General features: G+C 45.9%; 1 protein-coding gene across 1 annotated transcript in view; it reads right to left on the reverse strand.

The window, feature by feature from the left end:
• The window catches only part of LOC135265066 (multiple epidermal growth factor-like domains protein 9), an 89,579-nt gene that overhangs the window by 3,455 nt on the left and 60,462 nt on the right, over positions 1 to 25,662 (reverse strand). Inside the window, exons 4-5 of the mRNA XM_064354294.1 lie at positions 21,432 to 21,581; positions 399 to 668 (exon numbers count right to left, since the gene is read on the reverse strand). Coding sequence (XP_064210364.1) covers positions 399 to 668; positions 21,432 to 21,581 — 420 coding nt within the window. The remainder of the gene's footprint in view (positions 1 to 398; positions 669 to 21,431; positions 21,582 to 25,662) is intronic.

Genomic DNA, 25,662 nt, shown 5'->3' on the forward strand with positions numbered 1-25,662 from the left:
ACGCTACTCTTTACTCATGGGTCTCTCTTTACTGCTGGACTGGGTCAGCAGTCATCTAGTCAAGTCAAGGTTAGTGGAATGGTGAATTTGTGCTTCTGGTATTGTTTTGGGAAAAAGAAATCTGTCTTGAAAGAAACAAACTACCCCTACAATTTCCCCGAGTGAAATAATGGTAAATGTTGACTCACAATTATAGTGGGGGAAAAAACGAAAGCACAACAGAAAAAATCATTTTGCGTGATAACAACCAGCCCCGGATCAATTCACGGCTAACTGGAGAATTTCTCATTCAAACCCCGTCCTCAGACGTAGTGAAAGTCTCAGCACCTAAAGGACCCTAACCCCCTCCCCACCCCCCCCCCCCATTCGCAGCTCGTCCCCGACCCCCTTGCTCGTACCAGCGGGGGTGCAGGTGTGGTTGAGGGCGTCCCCGGAGAAGCCGCTGGCACACAGCTGGCAGTGAGGCCCAGCGGTGCTGTTGACGCAGCTCAGACAGTGGCCCGTGTCGGGGTCACACAGGCGGGGGAAGGTCGCTGGGTCGCCGTTCCCGTTGCATTCGCAGGGTAGGCAGATGCTGTCTGAGTTGTAGTAGCCATCCCTGCACTTGTCGCAGTTGGGGCCCTCGTACTCCGGCCTGCACTGGTCGCAAACCGCACGCCCACTGGATTCTGCGGTGAAAGGCAAGACAGGAAGGCCTTTCTCAGAAAAAACTAGTCAGGATAAGTCACTGGTGACTCACTAGAAATTAAGTATTTAAAAAATAGTTTTCCTGACCTACAGTGCTCAAAGAAGCACTATTTTCCTAACCTTAATTGTATATAAATAGCATGAAATAAAAAAGAAATACCATACCTTAACCCTTATGCTTACTGCATTCCTAACCCTAATCCTCACTGCAACACTGAAGCCCATTTCCTGCCCCAGGAGTGATTTTAAATATGTGATTTTTCAATTAATATTAATAAGAAAAGATTGACATAATATCAATTTAAAAAAAGGATAATACAAACTAAATGCCATCAATTCAATTAGAGAATTACATGGACATCTGCATAAAGTAATTTATCCTGAAAAATCAATTTAAATGTAAAATACCAAAATAGTCCAAAATGAAGGACTAACCAAGCACTTTCCCTCCCTCCTGAACATAACCGTAGAGTTGCCTCAACCCCAACACTTGCCATTTTTCTAAACCTAATCCTAATTTCTGGCCCTAATTATAGGGCGTTGAGTCATCTCAAAAAAGAGATTCTTCTGTTAAAACAAATAGTAGTAGTAGTAGTAGTAGTAATTTATTTCGGTCCTTATTAACAATTTTCCAAAAAGAATGCACATAGAAATAAATAAATAACAATAAGGCATTAAATGAAAAACATTAAAACATTAAAACTTAAATCATTTGGGTCATCCAAAATCAACGGTTAATCAAATTTGTTCAGCCATAGAGTGCACCTAGTTTCACTTTGTAATCACTATCTGAAACAGTGCCGATCCAGAGCATAGTAGTCATTAGAATGTGTGGGATTCTGAGCATGACATTGCTTTAAATGGTAGAGTCTTATTGGTATTGAAACCTAAATGTCATAGGTTTGATTCCCAGGTAGGACACTGCTGTTGTACCCTTGAACAAAGTACTTAACCTGAATTGCTTCAGTTTAGTATATCCAGCTATATAAATGGATGCAACATATCTGCTAAATACCTGTAATGTAATGTAATGTCTTATGCCAGATTTACGAGGCTTGAGATCTCTGCACTCAGCTGAGGTCAGTGCACCACATTCTAATCTTTTACTACCTGGCAAAGTTCATCCACGTAACTGTGTACTTTCACACAACACAAAACCCTAAAATCCAGTAAAGATTCAAGATGCAAAGCTCTGGGAGCAGATTCCATGTTTTTCAACACAAAAATAAAAACAGGGCAATATTATAGAACAAGGACATGCAGCGGGCATAGCTCCACTAGATTGCTAGTAAGGATAGTGACGTGCAGTAAAACAAAGGCCTTGCAGCAGGTTACCGTAACAACACTCTGGCAATGCAACCCTCAGATTCAAGATAACGACAGTGTCCTTAGCTAGGGGCAATTCTGCCCTCAGCTGACTGGCAACACGTTTGAGTGAGAGGCCAGGATCAAATCTCATCTCGGGCGAGTGTTTCTAATTCGTTACACATGTACATACTATAAAGAAAAAATATTTCTTCACTAGTGCCTCTTGTTGACACTGCTGAAGATAAGCTTTTATCTCATTGAATCAAACAGCCTACTCAAACACTTGAACTTGAACTAGCACGGTTGGGTTCAGAGTCTTCTAGCATCTAAGATCAGAGCACCACTTCACTCACTGGGACAGACAGTTGCCCTCTTGACACAGTGCTCAGTCTGACAGAACCAGTAATGGCTGTCCATCACTGTGGCCCATGGCAGTCAGCCAGACGAGGGCAGTGTTTTCTGCCTGCCACTGAGGCGCACATTCCATAACTGTTGTTTGTCACTGTAACCGACAGACATCTACCGCCCTCCCTAGGGCAGCAGTGTGAATTACAGCCACACACTGACGAGCACTATCTCAGCAGTGCATGAGCTCTGACCTCACAATGAAATTCAATGAAGATTAACAGACCAATGAAATTGGCTCAGTGTCTCTTGTTAATAATCCTGGCCATAGCTGAGGCCCACCAAAAATGGTGGTCATTGCTGTCCCATAAATCAGAGGTCTTCTTCTTTACTGCAGATACGATATGAGAGCTGAGACATTAAACCTGCAGCATTCATCCGGTCCATGAGCTACTCCATTGGGGATTGTGTGCCTGCCCTTCCCCTGCAAGGGTCCAAGATGAGGTGTTTGTTAGCCGTTGCCTCCTAGTGGTGGGAGGAACTGCTTGCTCTGATCAGGTGAGGAGAGTCTCTAACCACCTCCTGCTGTCTTCTGAGGACTCACCCCTACAGACTAAAACTAGATCAGTGCTGAATTTGTACATCAGGAGGCACTGGAACAAAAATGCCCATGTGAGGGATGAGGACGAAGTGACTCAGAGGTCCCGGAAAAAAATAAATAGTAATAATAATTTGTTTAGCATTTTATTCATTATTCAGCTGGGAAATTGTGACATTAGCCACCTAGCATGTAAACTAGCTAATGTTAGCAAGTTTAGAACACCCCTAAGAACCTATTGTAGTAGATACTACATAAATATATGTATATAACTCACAGTTTGATGTCTACTCTGCGTAAAGTGCAGAGCCTTGATGTTTAATTGTTACAAAGACTCTTTAAGTATGTCGCTGTGAAATGATGTATTGATGCTGCTAGCCATCCCGTTCACAATAACTGGGTTGATTAACTATCTCCATGGCTGTCTCCTAGACCACTGGCAAGAGTTAGGAAGCTAGTTTATCTAACATCTAGCAAAGGTGTGATTATATGATAGAGTATGCAAACTTAGCTTAACGTTTTTGTTGTTTTTATCCAGAAGTAGTAGAGAATAGAATATCTCACTGAACAAAAAATATAAAATTGTTTTCTTGTCTTGTGCACAGAAAAGGTCTGCTTCATACAATCAGCAGATGCATTGCCTCGCCCCTTCTGATCTGAATATTATTGAAAGCACTGACAGCAGCTAGGTGGCCAGCTTTAACTAGCAGTTGAGCTCATAGGACTTGTTGTAACTATCCCTTACAATAATCAGCACTCTCTTGAATTCTTGAGTGGCGGTAGGGGTAATCACTTCATTGGGGTCATCAGGTGGGCACCCTCTGTCTCTGGTGTTTCGTTGATAAGCTGGCCGATGGGATAGTGACTGTACTTTCTGCGCTCTCACCAGTGGGACAGTGCACAGGCTTCAGTACCGACAGGAATTCTATTTTTTAATTAATAACACTTTTTTTCTCAGACTTCATAAGCCCCCTGACAGATGAATCTTGGCAAAAGATTCCCTCCATCCCAGATTCCCTCCGCCCATGCTTTAAGACAGGGTGGAAGATGCTGGATCCACGTAAATAGGTCCCGGAATGCTGGCAGTCCAAGACTGAGAGGTCCCGGATCCTGTTACGGCAGGATCCCTCACAGATGAAGCACTGGCCTAGCTCCCTCTTATTTACATTGGCCCTCATTTGCAACGTGCCCAACATGCCCTTTAAGCAGCTGTGTGGCACAGGTTTGTGCTCAACTGGCTCATTTGTGCTGTATTGCTTATTGTCCCACATGCTATTCTGAAAATAACAATTTACAATAAAAGAATAAAACATATTATTATTATTATTATTATTATCATTATTATTGTTATTATTATAACAACAACAACAACAACAATAATAATAATAATAATATTATAAATGTAAATGTTCTACAACGCATAACAAAGAAATGGGGATGGGAAAAATAAACCATTTGTCACAACAGTTTGGCTCAGGTAAAGTATACAGATCCACCTCAGGAAACATCCAAACTGCTCTAGGGTTAGCCAACGTCAAAGTTAAGGGGGTAGGTAGAGGGTCTTGTTTTTCAGGAAATTTAACAAGGTTCATGCAAAAACCTAGGTGACTACACAGAACAATCTTCAAAGAGTTCTGCTGAGCATTACAGCGTTTTAAAGGCCTGTGATAATATAGGCTGGCTGTGTGTTGTGAGCCAAGAGCCCCACCCACTAATTACACATTGGCAGACTTGTTAAATGGGTGAACTCATTGTTCTTCCACGCTCCCTCTCAATTTCACTCTTTTACAGACACTCAGACAATTACCAACAGGTAGAGCAATGAGCTGAAACAACACAAAACAATTTCCTTAAACATATTTAACAGTTGTACTCAATTGAATGATAATGAAAATGAAACGAGGTCAAGGGTGGAGGAACTTAAAGAAACTGAGCAGTGCCATTAAATTAAATGTGGAGCAGCAATGAGAGAGGGTTCAACAGAAAGCTTTTGTGTTGCATATTCAAAGCAATTACCCACATGTGCAACTCAAGCACGATTAGCCTGAAAAGCATTTGAAATGCATTGCAACACCAGGGCACATTAATGCTTAATTTATTTTATGCTGTATGCACTTTCTCAATGTGCTCTCTCTTAATTACCATAAATGTTTTTTGCATATTTCCGAGCAAATGGCTGAAAGCTGCGGCTGACAGTTTTAACCAGGGCAGACTTACTTTGGCCGGCTGCTTCCTTCTGTTCTGAAGGACACGCAGAGGTGGGCAGTCAGCCCCGTTCGCCAAAACTCTGCCCCATCAGGGCACGCAGGCAAAAAGGGAAGTGTCGCCCAAAGCAATCCATGAACCGTGCGAAACAAAAACCAGACTGCAGGTCGACTCAGGCCACAACTTCCTGCTATTGGACCTTCTTCGGTAGGGCAGCCACACCTTTCGATCAATCCAACCAAGCAGAACAAGCAGAGCCCTAGTCTTCCAGAGCTGAACGCAGCAGATTTACAGCCGCGATCCTCCTACCCAGCAAAATTCCCACGGAGAACGGGGTCAGTGCTTGTCAATGATCAACCGCCATTGGCTCCCAGGTTTCCATGGTCACGCAAGAAAGCCCTGGTGATGCCAGCAACCTCACAGAGGGAGCAATAAATCAGGGCACTGATCCCACACGCCGCAGAGACACCTATGAGTCAACTTCCTGAGACTACTGTGGTTCCGCAGGCACGTAGAGATACAGCTCTACAGAGACGGATAGTGGGAGGCTGAGTAGGTGGGTCTACAACTCGCAATTTAGTTCCGGGAGTGAACTCCGCTTCTTTAAATAATGCAAATCCCCAAAGAACAAGCCGCAGCCATGATGTTTGCATAGCTCAGAATGATTAATCCAGTGTTTCTCCGTGTACAGGCTTGGAGATTTTCACTGTGCACTGTGCCTCTGATTAATTTGCTTTTACTGAGGTCTTGATGGAGTGCTAATCTTGCCATGACAACCCCATCTGAATGATGACAGCCTTTAAATGCTAAAGATAGTTTGCTGTCAGCGGTGTGCTTTTGCCAGCAGACAGATGCAATTAAAGGTGTTAATATACATATTTTTGTTCTACATCGGAGCTTCTATCTTCCAAAGTTTCTCGGTTTTGCCCGGCCTTAATTTGTTGGTTATTTCCTTGGCTCCACAAATGTGAGTTGATTACCAACTGGAATAATATTTAAGTGGAAAAATGCCTAGGATTCATTTGCATTGCTTGAAACCTTTACAAACACCATAACCACACAGTTCTTTGGCAAATGAAAAAGACGTCAAGTGACGTCAAACCCAAGTCTGCATTCAATCGACATTCCAAAGAGAAGCTTACCAGGGGCCACAGTATATGGCTCCTGAGAGGTTCAGTTAGCAATGGCAATAAACATATATGTAGGTAGATGGGTGGGAGAACATAGAGTTATGCAAATGATATCCCTTCCAGTGTACAGTCAACACAAACAATGTCAGTGGCTGCTCCTTTAAGAAGAAAAGCACACAGTTCTGAGGATATGGCTGGAGCAAAGAGCATCTGGAGCCCTCGGCCGCGGCAGATATTAACAATACAAACAAGACAAACACGGGGCTGCTGACTACTGAGTGTGGATGGATTTAACAGCCTTTTTGCATTTCACAGGGCCCTGAACAGGGGGGGGTTCTTCCTCCAACACACAGGCCACCATTCACCACTCTGGAGACGGTAAGCAAAAAGGCAGAGGAATTGTGAACATATCTTCAAAAAGGCCTCTTATGGGAAAAATTATCTGTCAATCAACCATAAAATGAACAGACCAGCAGAGAAGCAGTGTGACAACATTACTCCATTAACAACTTATGAGACAGTTCAAGCACGTGGCACATTCAAAATGCACATGGCATGGTTCATAATGCACCTGCTCTGTTCAAAGGGGCAATATGTTATTTGAAACCCCATCTAGTGTCCACAAGGGAGAACTGCAATTCCAACCCAAAGCATGACACCGCCTAGCGGCTAGTTGCTCTCAATCGAAACTCCGCCCCTGCGAGTGGTTGTCAGGTTGCTCTCAATCGAAACTCCGCCCCTGCGAGTGGTTGTCAGGTTCTCCCACAACCAGTGTCTTCGTGTCTGCACAGCTAGTGCTGAATGTAGTGTGACAGGAAACTGGGTAGGATCCAAAATGTCAGGCAATCAGACTTGGGACGTGTATTGAATAATAATATTTATAAAGCAACTAGTGACGTGATTTGCCTTATGTGGGGCAGCTGCATGCGGTGCTGTTTGATCTGCATGTAGACTAACATTAGCTACGAGAGAATGATAACTTGACAGCTAACATTAGCCATCTTCACTGTATATGCAGCTTGGAGAATATTATATAATAAGGACAGTAAGTTGACTGAGAAGTTGACTGACCTGTTCTCCCTTGACTTCCCCATTCACTTACTCTTGGTAGATGTTACACCTGGTCGCAACAATGATTTCCCACCCTACCTCACTGGTTTCGATGCCCTCACATGCAACCCAAACTGCCAGAGACCATACCCCCCCCCCCCCCGCCCCACTTCCCTCCACCTTGTTCTTAGAAAGAAGTGCAGATGAAAGTCTCTTTGTTCACTCTGGGCACCAAACGGGGATTTTAAGGCTCCTCGCACACCAACCTGACAGCTCCTGAATAGAAAGCAGAGCAGGCCTGTGTAGCTTCCTTGTAGCTGTGCTCGTGTGAGGGCACAGAGCAGTCGGTTGCTGACCTTTCCCCTGCTCTCTGGCTCAGAGCCTCTGCTCATTTACAACTCCCACAAACTCTCTCCCTAGATGTTTCTCTAACGTGATAATGAGCGTGTTGCGTATTTCAGTGAGACATCACCTTTCTGTTGCCTCTCCCTAAGTGGGTATGCAGCCGGGAGGGGGGTGGCAAGGTGACTCCTAGGGGGAGTCCCTGTGGATTCCATCACCAGTGAATTAGGTAAGAGTGCTGCCCTCCCAGTACCACACCCCCATCCCCCTTTCCTGAGTTCTTTGATGGCAGGGTTGGGTGAAATAGGAGGAGTGTACATTTTTACATTTTTACTGTTCTCTCAGCCGGGAACTGTTGGGGTAGGGGGTGGGGAACCACGGATCACCGAACAGCAATGAGTCACCGCGGGCCACCCCGGCCAATCCCTCATTTGGACCCCTGCCATCTTCAATTCCCACCTCGGCAGGCAGCATAAACCAATGTCAGGTGACCAGCGCCTTCCTCATCTGTTTCACATTTATGGGGATGGGAATAAATAAATGAATGATGCCTTATTGAAAGTGGATTGCAGATCATTTATTATTATACAATATTATTTATTGTATAAACCGATACAGGGTGTGGAATATGATAACCATCTATGACCGCACCTCGCTGGCCCACTGGGAAAGTGTCAGAGAAGGACAAGCCACAACCCCATAAACCGTATTGCAACAGTGACTGAAAGGGCAAGTTGTAGTTTGTGAAACTAGCTTCCAGTAATCTGAATGGTTCTGGTTTTAGGCAGCATTATGTCATTATGCCGAGGTCAGTGATTCAGCTGGTGCCGAGGTCAGTGATTCAGCTGGTGCCGAGGTCAGTGATTCAGCTGGTGTCGAGGTCAGTGATTCAGCTGGTGTGAATCGATATGTCCACTTGGAGCGCAACCCACACAACTTCAGCAAGATTTGTCAAAAGAAGTAACTGACCTAGGAGTCAGCACACTTATCTCACATCAGTGTCAAACTGGTCAGGCTTAGTAGTGTATCGTAATACCACAGCATATGAGCCTGACAACTACAGGACAGGCTGACAGGACAGCAATATGAAGAGACTATTTTGGAGAGTGCCTGGTTGAGACCTCAGAACTGCACTGGATCATACTCGTACTCCACAGAGAGAGCAGAATGGAGTAGGTCTCGCCAGCTGAACATGGGCTTTTGCTTTGAATGAGTGCACGTATCAATGTCCAGGGCAAGCAAAAAAAAGAAGCCCAGTCACTCACCAGGGAGAGGCGAAACTACAATGTATATCATGAACCGTTTTCTCTGCATTTGTTTGGCCGGGGGGGGGGGGGGAAGGGGGTGTTCAGAATTGAACGAGTCTCCCTTGAGCAGTAAGTCATCCGTAGTCTAAGGGTGGGAGCGCTAACTCTTCTCTGAGAATACGCGCATCAATCGAGCGTGGCTTCTCCAGTGCCAGCTGCAGCAGTTCATCGTCAACAGACAACGGAGTGAGAGACGGGTGAGCGACAGCGGTGTAAAAACTCATCTCTTTTCGGCTCGTCTGTGTCGGATACAAAAGCGGGTGGATGTCAGATATGAATTAGTTGTGTTTCCCAGACGAGGCAGGGGCACATCCTCAGAGCTAACAGGCAAGAGGCAGAGTGCGCAGGCCTAGCGCGTAATCACAAAACAGACATCAAGCTACATCAAAACAATCGGGCCCCACAGAACTAATCCATAAACATGTCACTCTGAAAATTGAGAGTTGGTAAGGGGGTGGGGGTGCCTGCATCTGGTTTTCGGTTCATGAAAACTGAGCGCATTTGCAACACGGTTTCACCACAAGAGAAAACTTTTTTTTTTTGGCCCCTTTTGCTTGATTTAATCAGCCGATTACTCCACTTCTGCCTGGGCTGGCTGTCTAGGAATCCCTGGGTTAGAGAGAGAATGAGAAATGAGGTGTGGTTAACAGCAGGATTACTGTGGACTGAGATGAGGTAACTATCTTTTACACTGTCACTCACTCACTGTACATTTATAAAAGGCAGGTTTGGAGTTTTTCTCACAGCACACACTGCTGTCTCTATTTGTTAATTGTAAGAAAGGGCTGATAGTTGATAGTGTTCAACAGTTCAGTAATCCTGACTGTAGTACCTCTGGTTTGGCACTGCTGTACACATGCTACACAAAACAAAACAAACAAAAAAAATCGACAAGCATCGCATGATAGCTTGAACAGCCTGTTAAAATTACTTAACTTACAAAGACAACAAAAGTGAAAAAACCAGTGCATTCTCACTTAACAGGAGTACTATGAACAACAAACTCAATGCACACCAGTGTGTGCTATAAAGTACTTGCTTCACCAGAGGTTAGCATGGTATAAAACAAGAGCATAAATATATTTCAAGGACTGAGTGAATAATAGACATACAGCGTAACAAAAACAGACAGCAGTATGCACTGTTGGATCAAAGTGCACGGACCACTACCTGCAGCTGATTACAATCAGTGACAGGACAGGAGTCAATCCCACAATGCCTTGGCACAGATGACCTGCACTGAAATGGGAGGGGCCAACCTTTAAGACTGCCCAAGCCCGGCTGATGAATGGCGTCAGCCCGTTTTCGCCAGGCTGAGCACCACTGCTCATTTTGGGTCAGCTTCGGGGCGAAGGCTCCGAAAGGTGAGGGTTAAATTCCTGACCAGGCTGGAACAGCACAAGGGTCAGGAGCCATTATTTAACTGGACCCTGCACTCGATAAGCTTCGCGAGTCAGTAGGAATGTCCGCAGATTGATTCCCACCCCCATATTAACCAGGACCATTGGACACCTGCACAGACTGCGGTATTTTTATTATAACTGAAGGACAAACACATTGCTGACCGCACATTCCTGTGGCGAAGGGTTTATCTGCATCAGTGACTGGTGAATTTATGAATGCGGTTTGCTAACGCGGCGGCTCGGCGAGACGTGAGGCGGTGTTTGAACACGTCTGCCTCGTCAGACGTCGATTAAAGGCTGGCCCAAAACGCTCGGATGCCCTCCGGCACGGCGGTTATCTGCTCCGTCCGCCCCGCCCCGTTGTTCTACAGCACCCTCCGCCAATTCCATCACGAAAGAGACCTTTCGCGTTAATTTGCCGAGATCTCTGAGCTCACCAAAGCAGGGAAATGGAATCGAGCGAGTGAAATTCAAATGCTGAAAAGGGTTGGGGGAAATGTATTCCATTATTTCTTTTGAAATTACGGTCTCATTGTGTACAGCGACATGACCGCACTGACAGTGACAAATTGCCAGCTTTGTCTACCCCGTCAACTGCATTAACCATCCCAAGATTTGCTTTGGGTCAGGCTTTTCTGAAAACATCTTTAGAAAAGAATCTGAGGAAATGGATCTCAACAACAAAGAACAAGGAACAAGGAAGAAGTCATATTTCCATAAGAGAACCTGACTGTTACAGCTGTGCCTGAGGAGTCTCCCCAAACACATCGAATGCACAGAGGCCCCCATCAAACAGGCACAAACTGCACAACCCCCCACCCCCCCACCCCCCAAATACAGGTGTGAGTCATTAATGAAAATGAAGCTCACGTGCAGGTAAGATAGAATCAATGATTTGCATTGGAATAATAATTTCCGCTGCGATATAAAGCAGGGTAATGGCAACGGCACAGCACGTAAGTATATGTGTGTGTTGTACAACAGCACCATCCCGGAATTCAAAAGAGAGGCGTGAGCCTCCCCATCTGTTCACCCACCCTACAGCGCGCACAGCATTTATTCTGCCTGTCACAGGTATTTACATTGAGGTCCCCTCACACACATACTCAAACGCATAGACACTGCACATGCATGCTGATGCACACATATAAACATAAGGCATACAATTCTTTAACATCATTTACGATAGAAAAGAATGAGAGATTCTGGTCAGGTACATAAAAAATGGTCTGTCTGATATATACTCAGGCCTTTGGCCACACAATGCTTTAAAAGATAAGAATAAAATTTGTCTTAAAATAGTCTAAACGTGTCCTCTTTTTTGTTACTCTTAATAGTCTAGCAGCCGTATTTTGTACCAGCTGCAAGAGAGGTAATGCGCGGTCGAATGATATTTGTCCCTTTGCTAAATTAAGCTGAAAGCACATATTTGAAATACATGCAAACAAGCACACACTCACACACGAGTGCCCCCCCCCCACACACACACGTAAGCAAGCATTGCACATACACACACACACCCACACACACACATACATACGCACACATGCACATAAACGCACACGCACACACACACATGCATGCATGCACATACGCATGCACACCCACGCACACACACGTACACACAGAGTTGTGCACATACATGTGAAAATGAAAGTAAAGCTTGCGCAGGCTGGTAAAGGGCAGAGAAAACCACAGGGTGGTGATAGAGTGAGATTTCAGCTTCTCATCCAGCTCTTGACAGCAGCAGCACAGTGCTGATCAGTGCAGGGCGCTGGGGCCCTGAATATGGATGGGCTCATTAGGGGAGGACTGACCGGTGCGCTGCTCGGATCCTCCATCACCTGCTCCTCTCCTGTTCTAAATCAGCAAACCTGAGTCATGCACATTACCTCCAACACTGTCTGGCGATCGCCTTGTTGAACAGGATCGCTGAAAAGCCATGCATGGGACTGGACTGAATCTGGTGATTGGATTTAGGTCAGGCAAGAAATCATTCGGTTTTTTATGGCCACTACCACAATGGCTTTATGGGTGAAAGACTGGGCTGCCAGATTAGAAATAACCCCTCAAAAATGAAATGCCTGAAACTCCCAGAGAGCCCATGGTTGCCTGAGGTGCAGGCGACATTCTGAGTTTTGATGAGCTTCCTTTTGTAGGTTCTGCTTTATTCACATAGGCAGAAAGCAGATAGTAGCAGAGAAGGCACCATAATGAAGAAAGCATGATGAGGGGGGGGGATGGGATCTGGTTCGAGAGTCGGCCACCCTAAGCACTGCACCACACATCCCACCACCTTCTTTCACTTTAACTGCGGAAACCGAGCGAACCTATCAGCTCAATGGGGCGTGACTCAATGCATGTGCCTCTGGGGGGTGGAGGAGGACAGGGGGCAGATGGGGGGGGGGGGTTCATTGTTATATTGTTCAAAAACAATGTGCCTCCCATTGTTGACTGTGTCCTAGTTCTGACCGTGCCTCTGTTATAAAGCAGGAGTTCTGAGAACCAGTTCTAAAAAACTGCACCTTTTCATTACAAAGCTTCCCATGGAAATGTAATTTTGGAAGATTCTGGAAAAAGACAATGAGGAAAACATCCTCACATAACCCGAGCAAAAGAGTGCATTCTGACTGCTGCCTGTGTCTTTGCCTCCTATAAAACATTACATGCAAGGGAACATTTACTCATCACAGTGTATATCATTACAATGTACCTGTTACAGTTGGCAGTGTTGCATAATGGCTACAAAACTGGGCTTGTAACATAAAGGTCACAGGTTCAATTCCCAGGTAGGAATTGTACCCTTGAGCAAGGTACTTAACCTGCATTGCTTCAGTATATATCGAGCTGTATAAATGGATGCAATGTAAATGCTATGTAAAAAGTTGTGTAAGTCACGCTAGATAAGACAGTGTCTGCTAAATGCCTGTAGGATGGTTTACACAGTCCTGATTATCAGATTTGATTTAATATAATATGATATGATGTTATACAAGCAGAACACGTGAACACAATTTGCACTGATTTTACAACACATCCGGATGCTTATAAACAATAAACCCCACTGTTGACTCCAAGAGGAACAAGAACATTTTTGTACAAAGTTCACATCAGTTATAACTCTGACCCAGAATAACATCTTGGCATGACATGTGAAGAACTGCAATCCGTTGTGACATCTGCACCAAGAATTGCAATCTGTCATGACACCTGAACAGGGGTTACAATCGGCCATGCTAATTGTATCAGATAGTCAACATAACTTAGGACAGTGAACACATTTTTATTGTCTGCATAATCCCACCAAAACAGCTGAATTTGACAGTGACTGCCTCTGACTGAGCTGTGTTTGAACAGCGGGCTCCCAGGTAATAGCATTGTTGCTCTTTTACACACCTTCGGCGGACATGTGATCAGAGGTCCTCTCAAGGAAAATGACAATGTGCCAGTCAACAAAGATAAACACGATGTAGAGATAAGCGATCAATGTACCGTAACCTGGCTCTGCACAGGCAGACACCCGATACTCCTGGCGTGTGTTTGACCCACATCCACCAGCGGGGGGGGGGATCTGACACACGATAGGCCATTTCATCTCCCAGCCTGAACCCCAGAGAGGGGCAGCCCCGTGTCTCGATCCACTGGGAGTGGGCCCCGGGGACTCCCTGGAGAATTCTGGAGAGAGGCAGAGCTTCAGAAGGACTGGTGAGGATGGGGATTTGAAAGCCTCAGCAGAAGGGGTGCCAAAATAGGTGATATCCCCCAGTATGAAGAAGGGAGAAGCAGGTCTGGCACAAACCAGCCTGAAAAAGGCCCAAAACATGCTTCTGTATGTTGTAGGATTTTTTCCAGCCCGTGCTACTGAGCAGTCAGAATGAGATAGTGTTGTACCACGGACATATCACCAGGGGGCAGTGTGGAGCGGCTGAAATCCTGCATCTGCTGAACCGGTTGGAGAAATGAGATATAATCACATCTGGTGAATGCACAGCACTTTTGCCCTTGTATGTGTTTCCCATGGTGCCTAAATTAAAGGCCCAGATATGCCATAATAAACTACAAATATTTCTACACTTTCACTCACATGCACATACACGCGAATCTGCACACACACACACACACACACGCACACCATGCAAAGAGCACCACAGCCGTAATGCACGCACACATTTGCACGCACACCGATGTGTAAGTCATTTTCTCACTCCTGCTCCCTTTCGGATAGCTACCGTTCTGACGACAGGGGCTCTGGGTTGAGCCACAGGCTCCAGTCAGATGGAGCCATGATGTGGACGTGCTGCACAGATACCCAGCCATGGAGGCAGGTCTCCGCTCCCACACAAACACCAGGCGATAGCACCACCTTTTTCGGGTCCACCCTGGGCACATTCAGCCAACGCTCTGTGCCAGGCATTCCAGCCTGGCACCAAGTACACAAGCATACGCACACACACCCGTGCACACGCACACACACAGGTGCACACACACATGTGGACACACAAACATACGCACACAAATCCGTACAAACACACACACACACACACACATCCCTGCACACACACACACAGATGCACAGACATGTGCAGACACACACATGCTTGTGCACGCACACACACACACACACACTCGCACAAGCACACACAGAGGCACACACACACACGCACACTCACACACACACACACACACACACACACAGCACACACCACACACACACACACACAACAGTCACACACACACACACACACACACACACATAAACAGTCACACACACACACAAGCACACACACACACACACACAGTCACACACACACTCACACAGTCACACACACACACACACACACACAGTCACACACACACACACACACACACGCAAACAAGCACAAAAAACAGAAACACCCTGAGAGGCTCAGAGCAGACGAATCTGACAGAAAATCCAAGATAATCCTTGTTTTTTGCTTCCCTTTTACCTCCCCAATGGCTTCTACACGCTCATCTCATTAAAACTTCACTCTGCTGAATGGTCTCACTAATGAGGCTGGGCTGAAGAATGCCATTAAGGATTTCTTTACTGGACAAACACTGTTATCAGTGGCGTTTTTAGCTTGCTGAGGCTAACAGAAATCTGCTGCCTCAATTTGTATGATAAGAACCACGGTGGCGGCTGAACTTTGAACAGAAGCTCGGGACAAGCCCAGGGACTCACAAAAACTCAAACTGTTACAACTTGTCATTTAATGACACTTACTTCTCGCCACAGGGAAGCTGCACATTGCCGATGAGCCCACAGCACCGTAAGCATCAGCTGAAACAAAAGCTGGGCTTGTCTAATTGGCACTGGATTCCCTGACAGCAGGATTTCTTCTGTTACTGTGACCAAAGGCAAATTAAAGTGCGATGAGGAAGAAAAGACAGTGGCTAAGGGGCGAATTTAATGAAAAACAGCAAACTGAGGAAATAAAGTAACATTCTGGTGAGAGGCACAGGAGAACCTGAGAGGACGATTTCGGCAGTGCAATAATAGTGAACCTCCACCAGCAGACCACTGAAACGTAATTACGGGGAGAAGTCCTGCTATTCAAAACTTTGTATACTGTAGTGCAGAGTGAGGCAGTGCAGTCGAGCACAATGTCATGTTTAAAGGGTAACTGTTTCCTGCCCACACATAATTAAGCTATGCCATACTGTATGATTAACCATTGTAAGCAATTTTACAACAACAAAAAATACCCCATACAAAACCATGTAACAACTAATAGGTAAATCTATTTAGATTACAGTAATTCTGAGAACAGATGACAGGTTAGAAAGCGCAGACCCACAGTGCCTTATATGAATCTCATGCACCGGACAGAGGTTTCGGAGCTGCAGTCCTGAAATCTGCATGCGTTCCTTCACTCTGCAACAGAAGGCCATCGCTGGCTCCTCTGTTACTCGGCCACAGGTCTGTAAGTCCTTTAACCCCCGTGGCCGGTCAATCGTTCCCTGTCCCGGGACCGAACTCCGGCCCCGTGTGAGATAAGAGGGTATGGACAGGGAGACGTCCGTCCGCGTGTACCACGGGCATCCATACAGCGCCGGCGGAGCGCCATGATTAATCTACGCCCCGCGTGCCCAAACAGCCAGCTCTTTCAGGGGAGAGCTCTGCGGCCATTCATCACCCGGGGGAACGCTGTCCTCCAAGCCACGTTACAGCAAACCTCGAAAATGCTGACTTAGTGTGAATCCATGCATGAATGTGTATGTTTATATATATCTATATCTATATCAACTCTGTATATATATATATATATATATATATATATATATGTATTTTGTGCATACATTTATGCGTGCATGTGTGTGTCCAGGGGAATGTAGGGTGACTGTGTAATTTTTAGGGAACTGGGCTTGCTGCTCTGAAGGTTGTGGATTCGCTGCCCAGGTGGGGCACTGCCGTTGCCCCCTTCAGATAAGCGCTTCAACTCAGCAGAATACCCAGCCGTATGAAATGCAGCGTATGCACATAGAATGCAAGCTGCTGTGGATAACTGTAAAACTGTGTGTGCTGAACCCAGCTCCTGGGTGTGTTGTGCAGACATGCCGGCTTCACAGCCTCACCGCATGAGAGAGGCGCTGTCACTTATCACTGACTGAAACAGCAGCGCAGTAGCCATGCGGCTGCGAGGTGGGTCCTGGGCAGGGTAGGCTGGCACTGTGTGCCCGCAAAGACCTTATCAGCCGTTACCAGCCCGCTGACTGCTACGTCTGTGCTTTTCTGTTTACACATTACAGTGGCCTTCTGGGATTTATTTGAGTCCCACACCCGCTACCCCCCCTCCCCGATATCAGCACAGCCATAAGGCATCTCACAGTTTCCATTATGCAGGGCTACACAGCAGTGTTTTCGCACTTGTCACTGTTGCTAGGGCAACCTCTAGCTCTTCCCTCTCCCTCTCCTTCCCCCCCTGTCCCCCTTCGCCCCCCGCCCCATTCCCTCTTAAGGCATCACTCTCCATCCAGCCCACCCCCACCCCCCGACTGAGCACCAGTCAAATGTATCGCCTTTTGTGCTTCGTCCCTGCGTGCAGAATTCATTAATATCCACTCCGCGTGTTCGCTTAATGGTCTCTTAATGAGGAACGAGCATCAGAAGAGAAAACTGCTCCCTCCACCTGCAAAGTGTACACAAGTGCACATACACAGAGCCAGGCTCCCTTTCAGCCTGAATAATCTGAATAATGTACTTTTGTTCTTGACATTTTAATGGAGAGAGAGAGAGAGATAGATAGATAGAGAGAGAGAGATAAAGAGTGAGAGAGAGAGAGAGAGAGAGAGAGAGAGAGAGAGAGAGACAGAATATATAAATGAAATAAAACAAGAACTAAAATAAAAACAAGTAGTCCACTGCCTCTCTTGAAATACTGTACCAGCAACTGGAAACTATCTTGGCAGCTGGGAACTGGCAATATTGACCAGATGTAATTATGACAGACAGAGAACTGGAGCAGATAATTCACCCTGCGAATCTGGGATGTGGATTACATAAGTGATCTGAATGCACAAACTCTGAGAAAAACAGCACACAGGATTCCAGGAGGACTGGATTAATATATTCCCCTGATTGCTAGGCTAAATCTGCATCAACGACACTTTTAGAAAACAAACAGGGCACAGGCATCCATTTGCTCTGTAATCTAAGCTCCGCATTGCTGCTTGTACACTGATGGCATCAAACCCACACGGAGAGAGGAGGACAGGAAACACTGCTGCAAGCTGTCAACATTCATTCTCATAATGAAAAATCAACTGTCATTTTGAAACATTTAGGACAGAAAAAACCTCTAATTAATTTCCATAGCCAAAAGCTCCTTGTTTGCACTTTTAAAAACGAATACAGCTCTCTTGAACCATGACATACAGTATAAGATAATCTTACAAAACAAATTAAATTTATAATCCGCAGGAACAAGAGCATCCCCATGAGCACACTTCTGAAACAATGTATTTAAAACGAAATATAATAACCGTAATACCAAAAACAAAAAATTACTTTCATTTCCATCTTCAGGAAAAACACTTAACGTCACTTAATCCTACAACACACAAACTGTGTCAGCACTGGCCAAACTTTGCGGAGCCTGCTTCTGTATAGTCTACCTGAGGCCAGCCAAGGCGGTTTCTATGGCAATATGACAGCTTCTGGCTGGTTCTGGCTGGTTCCAGGCATCCATGTGAATCCCCATGCAGTTCAGACAACATAGTTTTTTCATTCTGTGAAAAACCCCAGCTGGAATAATTCTATGGTCTTTGTCCACATATCACTGATAGTGTAAACCAGGGGTGCATAACTCCAGTTCAGGAGGGCCAGGCTGCGTGGTCGTTTCGGTCCCAAACAGTTGCCTTAGTATTACCTTTCTGACAGCTCTATAAACTACGCTGGATCAGTCCTGTACTTCAGCACAGTAATGCCTTTAGGGAAGACCTGCGGTCTGCGGCTGCAGCTGGTGCTTATACAAACGTCAGACCAAGATATTATTGAGTTAATTAAACGATTAAGAGCAGAAGTTGGCTCAAGGTCATGAAACATATCAGCCCTGGTTGTGTACCTCTGGTGTAATCAGAATCAATAATCAACACTGAACTGCTGGGGTCCTACATAGGACTTACTGTACATATAATCAGTATCATGTACTCAAAAAACGCTTAGTTAGGATTATTTGTAATGGTTGGTGTACAAAACTTTGCAGAGTGACTAACTAATATATATATATATAAATATATATATACATATAACCAACAAGTCACAGGCAGGTGTAGGTGGCACCACTCTAAAAATCTGATCTTCAGAAGTCAGGGCAAAGAGTTCAGTAGTAGGTGAGGCTGGAATGGCTGAAAGCTGAAGTGGCATCATGGGACTCATGAGACCCCACAATGCAAAGGGGCCTTGGTGGCACACTGTCTGCCGGGTAAACCAGGCAGGATGCCCTGCACCCACATTCTCTCTCACCCACGCGTGCCTTTCCCTGGCAGAGCTGGACTGGGGTGATCTGCAGACTTGCAGCCTCACCAGGCTAACACAGCCCTGGGGCCTCCTCTCCGCTACACTACATTCAACTCCACTCAACTCAACTCTGTTCACATCCCCATGGCTGTTGCTGGGTAGCTGAAACCAATTGAAAGCCACCAGAAGCCCCAAGACGGTATATGATTGGTTGAATCTGTGGGGGGGTTGGGTCTGTTTGTCGTGAGTCATTGTCAGGGAAAGATACTGAGGAGGAAAGTAAGATGTCAACATGAGCAACTCTGTTCCTCCTCAACAAACCCTTCAGCTAAGACCTCTTTTTAGCTCTAAAACAGTGCATTTCAGTGAAGGTCAATGATTGAAAAACCATCCCAAAACATGTCCAAGCATGATGTCCAGAAAAAGCATTAGAAAGCAATCTAGGACAAATCAGCAAAGTTTTGAACTAGGCCAGGAGTGGATGTGTGGGTGAGCAGATCTAGATTATCAAGATTTGTGTCAATATTACTATTTACTTGCTGGGAAAACACATATATCAGTGGCAGGTTACATAGATTACATTTGCATATCACCCTTGCAGAAAGTATGGGTATTAGCAGAAGCAATTCAGGATAAACACCTTGCTCAAGGGTAGAACAGCAGTATTACATTTGCAATTTGATGTGTTACAAGACATGCTTTTCAAAAGCCACTCCATTGAACCTCCATTGATCATTGTGCTGCTTCCAGAAGAAGGCACACTACCATTCTTGGCACCTCTTACTCCACATACATTCATCAATTTAACTTACAGAAGAACAACCATACCTTCCAAAACATACAACAGTAAGGAATGGAGTCTGCTGCTGATGAGTTTATTGAGATTGATTGGTGAAGTACCGCAGGAGCGAGCCCGGTGAGTCTTCCTGTTCCTCAGTGTCACACACCGATCACGAGCCGCACTGGGCACGCCCACAGCGCCCGCCAGTCATGGCAATGTCCTCCCCTGGGAGCAGACGGCAGCCCTTCGGAGCGGACGCGCGGCGCAACGACAGAAACGTCAGCACCCTACCCCTCCGTGCTAAGCCTCATTCAGCGTTAGTCACGCTAACAGGCTGAGATTGCTGCGTATCCCCACTCTCTTTCTCTGTCTTCTCAACACTGGCAGCTACGCTGCCGCCATGTTACACAAGGAAACACAGTGTGCGGTGCTACCTGCAAACAAAGGTATTTACAGGACACTGATGTGTTATGCAGGAAGTCCTGCTTTCAGGTTCCAAGAGGCTGATAACAAAACTGCATTAACTATTAACCGCTTCAGGTCTCTCTCTCTGTCACGCACACACACACACAAACACACACATGTACACATACACCTACACCTACACATACACATACCTACACACACACACACACACACACACACACACACGCATGTACACATACACATACACATACACACCCACACATGCATACACACACACACACACACACAGACACACAAGGACACACACACGCACACACACACCTATCTGCACCTGTATGCAGCTGCCCCTATAAACATGAGTCAGCTGATGTCAGCAGATAGACCCAGAGACAGATCGTCTGACAGGTAAAACACCTCCTAATGTCTCCAAAAGGGACGGGACGTGCAATACACACCGCTGACCACAAATAAGAGACGCCCTCGCAATGCAAACGGCAAATGGATATTTACAGAGAGACAGATTTAGTGAGTAAAACAGAATTATCAAAAGAAGAAAGGAAAGAAGCATCACTCTCTCTCTTATCTAAATACAACCTCTGTCTGCCCTCTCTCCTCGAAAACAACAACCGAACAGCACTCGTGGGGGTGAAATTGGACCCCCCCTTCACACCCCTACACGTCTGCTGCATCACTTTCAACCAGAACCCCACAGAAATAAGGAGATGTCCCCTGCTGCAGCCGGTGCTACGTAAAACTGAAAAAGATAAACAAACCACGTCAGGGCTGATTCCTCCCAGCTCCTTCTCTTACCGCTGGCGTGAGCTAAGCCGGCGGGCTAATTAGGCGCCGGACAGTAACGGGGGACTCACCGATGTGGCAGGTGCCCGTGGAGGTAACCGTGGAGCAGGGGCAGGGGAGACAGGAGTCTGTCAGGGCAGCATCCGGCCTCCTGTAGAAATTGTACTTGCATTCCTCACAGCTGGGTCCTTTTGTGCTGCCTTGGCAGTTCAGGCAGATGCCTGAAAGAAAATAGAGAGAATAAAAACACACACAGTTAGTTTATGTTGACTAGCGTTGGGAGGGATGGAAAAAGTGTTGGAACTGTTCCTAAAGTGGTTTAAAAATGAAAATAAAGGAACAATGAGAGAGTGTATGCATGCGCATGAGTGGTGCAGATAACCCATCAGAAGTGCTAACAAGTTCACATGACAACAGAACTCAAGCACTGGGAACGGCTTCTACTAGGAAGCAGCTGCCTGGTAAGGGATTTTGAGATTTGCAGGTTAAATTTGAATCTTTGAGTTGATTCAGAAAACAGGTTATAATACCACACCAAAGGTAGATCAGAGTTAGGGGAAGGTGACACATTTCCATCAAAGAAATAGTTTTCTGTACAGGAAAAGCAAAAGTCAACACTTTAAAATGTTGTAAATTTTATTGCATATGGAGGCATACACAATACTGCCATTTTTAAAGGGACAAAACCAATTTTGAACAGTTCAGCTCAAAATCCTTCACCTTGCAGCTTGACAATGACCCCAAACTTATTGCTAAAGCAACCAAGGAGTATTTCAGGGTTAAAAAGTGGAACTGGCTAAATCAACCTGAATCCACTTGAACATGCGTTTCACTTGCTGAAAACAAGAATGAAGAAACAAACAGGAACTGAAGATGGCTGCAGTACAGGCCTGGCAGAGCATCACCAGGGAATATACCCATCATCTGGTCATGTCAATGGGTCACAGACTTCAGGTAATCAGCAAAGGCAAATGATTTGTAACCAAGTACTAAATATGACAACTTTATTACAGATTATGTTAATTTGTCCCATTACTTTTGCTCCTTTAAAATAGGGGGGACTATACATATAAAGGCTGGATGTAAATGCCCACAAATTAAAGCTGACAGTCTGCACTTTCAAAATAAAAATATTCACTGTTCACAAAATAATCCAAAATATTCACTGTTAAAAATCCAATGAGGTGGAGTAGAGGCAAAACAAAAATAATGTCTCCATCCAAATGATGTTGCATTTAACCTTAGATCACCCTATATCTGCAGATGCTCTACAGAGAAATCACAAAGGCTAAAATTACAAGGAAATAAGAGAGATTAATTAGTAAGATTACAAGGTTACCTTCTAACTTTGACACATTTAGATTGTGCATTTAGAATGAAAAGAGAAGGGACAAACAAGGTGTACTGTATTTTGGGGTGCCTACTCAAATCTACTAAGTATCTCAAATAATAATGCAAATATAAGCCCCACCCTTTCAAGAGAGTGTTCTTATCAACTCCTGGGAGTCTAACTCCACCAAAATGTTTAAGGGAGTGTTCTTATTCCTATTTCTGGCGGGTGTAAATTTCACCTTAATATTTAGCTGAGCATTTGTATAGGCTCCCGGGAAAGTTAAATCCACCTTGGTTACAGTAAATCTTCTTTAGGTAAGCCTTTTTTGTCGCGTCGCAAAAGCGCAAACCTCAGTTTGGTGCTTAGCGTGAGATGGCGGACGCAGACAGCCGGAGCCCGGTGATTACGGACAGGACAGACTCGTCCGGCGCATCGCACGCCGCCGGGAATCGCACCCGACGGGGTTACATAAGAGCACCGCGTTCAGCCGCCCCGCCGCTTCGCCCTTTATATCAAATGGCGGCTTTAACAAAGGCCTTAATCGCGGGCTCCTGCAGGACAGTCGGGCCTTTTGTGCGCTTTTGTGCGCTACAGTTGCGCTTCCAGTTTTTTTCCCCCCTCCTTTTCAGATGTTGGCTGCATTAAAAAAAAAAAAAAAAAAAGAAGAACGTTGAAATATGAACAAGCAACTGCCGCCTGTTTTTGATCACCACCAGCAGAGAAGAGTTTGATTGGCCGATGAAAGCAGCAGTATAACGCACAATTCAAATGTTAATGAGCAGATGCACATTGCCAATGGAGGCTAGGACACCTGGTAATTGAAGTTGAGAATATGCATTAGCAGAACATAAGAACATGTGCAGAGGGGCTTCAGCAACAGCATGGCTGTCTCTTAGGGACATGCCCCCCATGAAATGAAAGACAAGAACCTGGGTCAAAGGGCACAAAATGTGCATGTGCACACACACACACACTCACATACACACACACACAGACACATCACACACACATTACACAGGCACACTCATCACACACACACACACTCACGGGAGTGCACGTTTACACAGACACACTCTCATGGTAGCATATCAGGTGCTAGGCCACACAGAAAGACACACACACACGCATGTGGCAGCTGGCTATTGTCTGCTCATGTCCTCCAACTCCACTCCTCTTTCTCTCGTCTCTCCTCAGTCCCTCCTCCCTCCTCACCTTGCCAGTGGGCCTTTTCCCTCACCCCCTTTCTTTCCCCTATTCCATTTCTCTCTCCCCTCTTTCAATTTCACCCCATTTCCCCTCCCTCTCCTCCTCCTCCATATGTGTCGGGCTGTTCTCCAGTTCTCAGGTTCTTCGGTCCCAGAACAGATTGCAGATGGACCCCTCGCCTACCCACAGCTGAGGGTTCACCGTCTGTGGTGTGTGTTCGGCACAGTGCAGCACCGTACCACATTATCTGCTAGGCCACGACGGAGCACTACACACTACGTAATACTGGTGCGTATGTGTTGCGTGAGTGCACGCACATGCACTTACATCAGATTATAGACTGATAATGATTATTCATAATTACGGAACACCTGTCTTTCTGATGGAGCTCTTCCAGGAGAGACATATCAATCAGTCATACTGCTCAGTTCTTCACGAACCCAGCAGTGGTCCCTTCTCCAATCATCTACCTTCTGCACATCAAAAGAGTTTAGACAAAGGGACAGGAAATGAACTGTTTAACGAGTGCCTGGCTCGTTTGTATCGGAGGAGCCATCTGCTCGGCGAGTCACATGACACGCGGGCGCGGCAGCGGTAATCCGTTAAGAAGCCGCCGCCGCCCCTTTCTCCCCTCCTTCTTCCTCTTTGCATTCCCTCACTGCGCTCTGGACTGCTTTTTGGGAGCGCTTGATCAAGCTGTTCTGGGAGGATTACCCAGAATGCACTGCGTTCATCACTGCAGGGGTTGGAGTGGCACTTCTAAATTGCATGCCATATGAAAAGCACATTTCACACAGTGGAAAGCCGGGAGCTATCTGTACAGTGGGGGAAGGGGGCAGTCTTATCCGAGCCCGTGGTGCACGGGCAGTGTGTGTGTGTGTGTGTCTGTGTCTGCGTGTGTAGAGTCTGCGGTGTGTTCATAGCACTGGTCGGACACCTTTGGGAAGGCAACTCCGTGCACAAACCCAGCATGACTCCACAGTGAAGATTTTCCAATTCTGGAATACAAAGGAAATTCTAAATTCCTGTTGGTATTCTCAGAACATTGCTATAATCTTCAATTGTCATTTAATTGCCTCTGGGCTGTGGTGAGAGGGAGTAAGGGAGTATAAAATTAACATGTTACACGGCCCCCCTCCTCCACCAGCCCCTTTGAATAGCAGATGTGATGAGCTGAGTGTGCTTAAGGCCGTATGCTGTGCAGGGGTGGTATCACATCAGATCCAGCAGATACAAAGACTTCACCAAACACGCGTGCCACACCCAGAACAGCGCGGTCTTTCAAATGGGAGACGAGGGCCTGTATTCATAAAGCATATCAGAGCGGGGATGCTGATCTAGGATCTGGCTTCCCCTGTCCATGTCCTAACCGTGTCCATTATGAGCAAACATGCTAAACTGATCTGAGATCAGCTCTTCTACTCTCAGATGCTATATGTATAGATACACAGATCTATGGATGCAGGGAGGCAGAGGTGACGTTGGCGTTTAACTGCTGCGGACAGCAGTCTGATGTTCCCGCTTAACTGCTGTGGCCAGCAGATCCGCGTGCCCATCCAGACCCGCACGCAGGGAAACAACTGCCGTTGCCGTGCCAACCTGGCTCTCTCCTCAGACAATCCCGAGACAGAGAGCTGGCCGTAGCTGGAGGGAGCTTCGGACGGCTGAGAGAAGTAATGTGCTTAGTCCCGCGTGGCTGGGTCTATTAAGCCTTGTCTCTTAATGTGCTGTGCCTTCCTCTGCTAAAGACCAGCTCTGAAATG

The sequence above is a fragment of the Anguilla rostrata genome, chromosome 10, assembly GCF_018555375.3.
Source record: "Anguilla rostrata isolate EN2019 chromosome 10, ASM1855537v3, whole genome shotgun sequence".
Taxonomy (NCBI): domain Eukaryota; kingdom Metazoa; phylum Chordata; class Actinopteri; order Anguilliformes; family Anguillidae; genus Anguilla; species Anguilla rostrata.